This window comes from Formica exsecta, unplaced genomic scaffold (genome assembly GCF_003651465.1).
Source record: "Formica exsecta isolate Colony F162 unplaced genomic scaffold, ASM365146v1 scaffold298, whole genome shotgun sequence".
NCBI lineage: Eukaryota > Metazoa > Arthropoda > Insecta > Hymenoptera > Formicidae > Formica > Formica exsecta.
The window spans coordinates 571,250-575,513 of NW_021850237.1; the positions used below are offsets into that span (position 1 = coordinate 571,250).

A 4,264-nucleotide genomic window follows, 5' to 3' on the forward strand; every position below is an offset into this window, starting at 1 on the left:
GCGCGTATCATAAGTATTACGGTGGATTACACGCGTTATAATAACAAATGACTTTAGTAGCGTATCCTGCCATACACTGTCATTACTATGATTAGGATACGAGATATATCAAAGCAACTATGTTTTTCATGAAACTTTCTAAAAGAGATGTCCCTCTGCTGCTACACAGGTTCTTGTAAAAAATGATTTGCAATATCAAAGACAAATAGATTTATAAAATCCCAATTTTCAATTTGGTTCTATTCTCTTTTAAAAAAATGTGTATAAAATAATTAATCGTCTTTTAATTTCGAACTACCGTTCTTCACAATAACAAAAACTTTTCGTTAGATTTCTAAAGACGTCGGCTAAATTGATCTCGAACGTGCAAAGTTATCATTCGTCTCACGTATCACAATATTTTGCCAGCGTGAACGATGTTGCGGAATCGCCTACCGTCCGCGCGAATACGTGTAATTGAGCATGTAATTAAAAAAGGGCTTGATAATGGTGGCACGGCTAAAGTCGCACAAAGCGATCGAGCGTGCTATTAAGTCTCGTAATTGAATCGACCAATAGGTAGGAAACGGTTTCCACTCTCGCGCCTTCACACTTATCTATAATCTTATAACGGCGAAAGACAGTCTCAGTTTTCGGAGCGGCTTCAATTTCAACGCAAAAGATCGCTCTTTAAGACGCTGATAAATAAAAGATTATTGCGCCTTATTCAGCACGAGTGTGGCGGGCCCCGCGGGGTCCCCGTGGATAAGTGGGACAGCTTTACGCAAGTTTTTATATCCCCGGCATTGTCACTTGGACCTCTCATACCATCTCGTGCGGAGCTCTACCTGCCAACGTCGCCGTTCCATGGATCTTCCTTTGGACCATTGATATACGTCGACCGTAAAAGCACGCTGCCGCCTGATAATGCGCGAAGGGAACCATACGGAGGTAGGGAAGGGCGAGAAAAGGGCGAGAGAGAAAAGACAAAGAGAAAGAGAGAGACATAGCGACCGGTGTAGGGTCGCGTCGATGATGGTTGTGGCGACGACATAAATAAGGGTCGTTGGTACGTGCGCAGGTATAACTGTTCCCGAAGTGAGTACACACCGTCCTGTACCTCGCTTACCGTTGTCTTGTCTTTCTCCACGTCGTCTGGTGAGAACCGCCAGAGGCGTCCTCCTCGACGCGCTCGAAGATAATAGCGACGCGCCCATAAATGTGCGCGAGATGCGTGAGTATGTGCGTGTTAAATTCTCTTTTGCGAGAGACGCGAGCTGCATCTTGCTTCCGATTTTGCAAATGTAAAAGGAATTTTGAGTCGTGCGCTCTGACGTTATAATCTATGCAAATCCAGATTGTACGGAAGGGGCAGTGTTACGCAATATGATTTGATTTAGTTTAGCATGTTGGATGTTGACGTAACATCTCAGTCAGTTTATGAATTATAATTGTAAAATAATTGTGAGAATTATGGAAAAAAGAAATCCAGTCTAAACTAAAAATATAAGATACAGCGAGATGACAAATATGATAAACTCAAATTTGAAAGACGCCATATAAAATTGATTGAAAAAGATATTATATACGACGTAAAAAATATGTTATATATATATATATATATATATATTATATATAACGAACTCAGAAGTTTTGTTGACATAAGATTATATTTATTGCGATGACACGTAGAAAGTGTCGTTAGTCTTTGATGATCTTTCGATACGGTACATATATAATAGTTATAATAATGTATATGTGAATAGTATATATTTCCATCATTACATATAGCTAGTGGCAATAAAAAGCATTAATTTGTTGCAGTTAATTTTTATAAACGGTTGTATACTTTTCCAATCGACATACATTATCCTAATATATAGGGTAAGTTATTAGAAATATAGAGCGTATACTTATATTTATCTACAAATACAACAAAATTTAAATATACAATAAAATGGAATTTAAATATTTCCAAGACACAAGTACGACAAACATAGTTTTATTTTCTTAAAGTCATCTTTGAGTTTTAATATAGAGATAATTTTAAATATGTATTATAATATTTTACGATAATATAATGCTGAAATAATTTTCGACTCATAGAACTTCAAAATCGAATAAAATGGTCTTTTGAAATTTAAAAATATTATATTTTACGTAACAGATAATATATAAATACAAGACTAGGAATATCTAATCATTATCTATTAATTATTACTAATATTAAAATTCTATTTTGTTCTTCGCATTTTATAACAGATAATTACTGCTAGTGTAATCTTAAAGTTGAGATAAATAGAAATGTATCAAGAAAAACAAAAACTAAACCAAATATTAAATTTTGTTATTAAAAATAAGGTATATGTATAAGAAATATAAATAGAACAATTGTTTTCGATCTGTATTCAATCGTCTATTATGAGATAATATATTAAAAAATTTAATTTTATCAAATGACGGGCAAATATAAATACAACACATAATAAATAAATGAAATTGTATTGTTACAGATTTAATATAATTTTTCATCAAAGTTGAAACGCTATTAGATATTTATAAAAAATAATTAATAATCAATTTAATTCTTACTTATACAATTAAACCAATTTAAAACATTACACATATTGATAGAATATACAGAAAAATATATATCATCTCAATTAGAGAGATCTGGTAGACATAATGTCATGTCTATAAGATTATATCTTTTCGTAACTTCTTATAAAAATAAGGCTGGTAGAATGCTGATCCTTGTAAAAATTGCAATTATTATTAATTATCAATTAAAAAATGTGATGGGATATTTTAATTGTAGAAGAAATCCGTAATAAATTCGAAACAATTGGCGCGCGGCCCATATGTGTTGATATGTTTCGATCGTGATACATCTGAAAATCATGACTTATATTATATTCAACACAGTTTTATAAATAATACAATTGAAAATTTGATTTTATTTTAGTTATATATTCTGCGAATTTGTTCGTTTAGTATATATATACACATTTTAAGGGAATAACACAGACAGACTATCAAAGAAATATGTCAACAAATATGTTCTTGTATTTATTTTAATGTTTATATACTATCACAGTACGTATAAAGAGACATCCGAGATATATTTTATTTCTCTATTTATTTCTTTCCTAGAAAGTTTCTGCAGATACATGAATATATGATACAACATCGACATGATACTCTTGAAACTATTAATAAGTAGCGGATTAATATTTATGACCGCGACGGCTTTTTATCCCGATGAAGCTTCATCCAAGCTATTAAATTATATAAAACCAAAGCATTACGATATCAAGCTTATACCATTTATTGAAGGACAGATTTTCTACGGCGAATCCAATATCAGCATTAACATTCTTTATGAAACGCAACATATAAACTTATATTCAGAAAAACTGTGCATTAGTAGTATGCTTCTAAATGCGAATCTAGAAGAATCTGATAAAGAGAATAAATATATAGTTTATAAACCGATATACACACAGAATATTGAAACGCCTATTCTTGACATTTATTTTAAGGATAAATTACCACCAGGAAATTACACTCTAAATATAAAATATACCGGTTCTGTAGCTAATGACGGAGGTCTCGAAATTTTCAGCGTAGGTGGGCATAATAAAAATATAACGTAAGTAAATGATAAATGTCTATTAAACAGTACAATGTATAATTACAACAAAGAAATTTTTTTTTTTTTATTTATTTTCTTAAAATATGATAGTTGGCTGGCTGCTACGATCTTCCGTGCAACTGGCGCTCGACGATTGTTTCCAGGCTGGGACAAGCCTGATTTAAAAGCAACCTTTAATATTTCTGTAATGCATTATAATCAGTACATGGTTCTGTCAAATATGCCAGTGCAAAGAATGGAAAATCGTCAACACAAAATGATGTGGACATACTTCGATATCACTCCTGCAATGTCCACTTATCTCGCAACAATTATTATGACTGATTTATACCGTATTTATAGTACATCTGGAGATGTCAGTATGTGGTGTAGACTTTATACCGCATCTCACTTGATGTTTGCAGCAGATGTAGCTGGAAATATTACGCTATTTTTGGAAAACGAATGGAAACGCTTCCCGAATATTTCGAAAGCGGAACATGTCGCATTTCCAAATTTCGAAAAAGAAATTATGGTGCATTTAGGAATCATTCTTTATAGGTGAGTACATGTGATTAAAAAGACAAAGAAATGTTATTTATAAAATAAATATTATAAAATAAAATAATATTGCAAAATTGTAATATTTAA

At 32.1% G+C, this 4,264-nt stretch overlaps 1 protein-coding gene across 2 annotated transcripts; it reads left to right on the forward strand.

The window, feature by feature from the left end:
• Positions 1 to 1,730: 1,730 nt before the first annotated feature.
• LOC115237505 (aminopeptidase M1-A-like) lies at positions 1,731 to 4,181 on the forward strand. Of its 2 annotated transcripts, none has more exons than XM_029810581.1 (3): positions 1,731 to 1,863; positions 3,133 to 3,631; positions 3,725 to 4,181. In XM_029810581.1, exons 2-3 carry the CDS (start codon positions 3,174 to 3,176, stop codon positions 4,176 to 4,178), a joined length of 912 nt encoding a protein of 303 aa, XP_029666441.1. In that variant the 5' UTR covers positions 1,731 to 1,863; positions 3,133 to 3,173; the 3' UTR covers positions 4,179 to 4,181. The 2 variants fall into 2 exon arrangements, with proteins under 2 accessions (XP_029666441.1, XP_029666442.1); XM_029810582.1 differs by having other exon boundaries at positions 3,137 to 3,631.
• Positions 4,182 to 4,264: the final 83 nt, after the last annotated feature.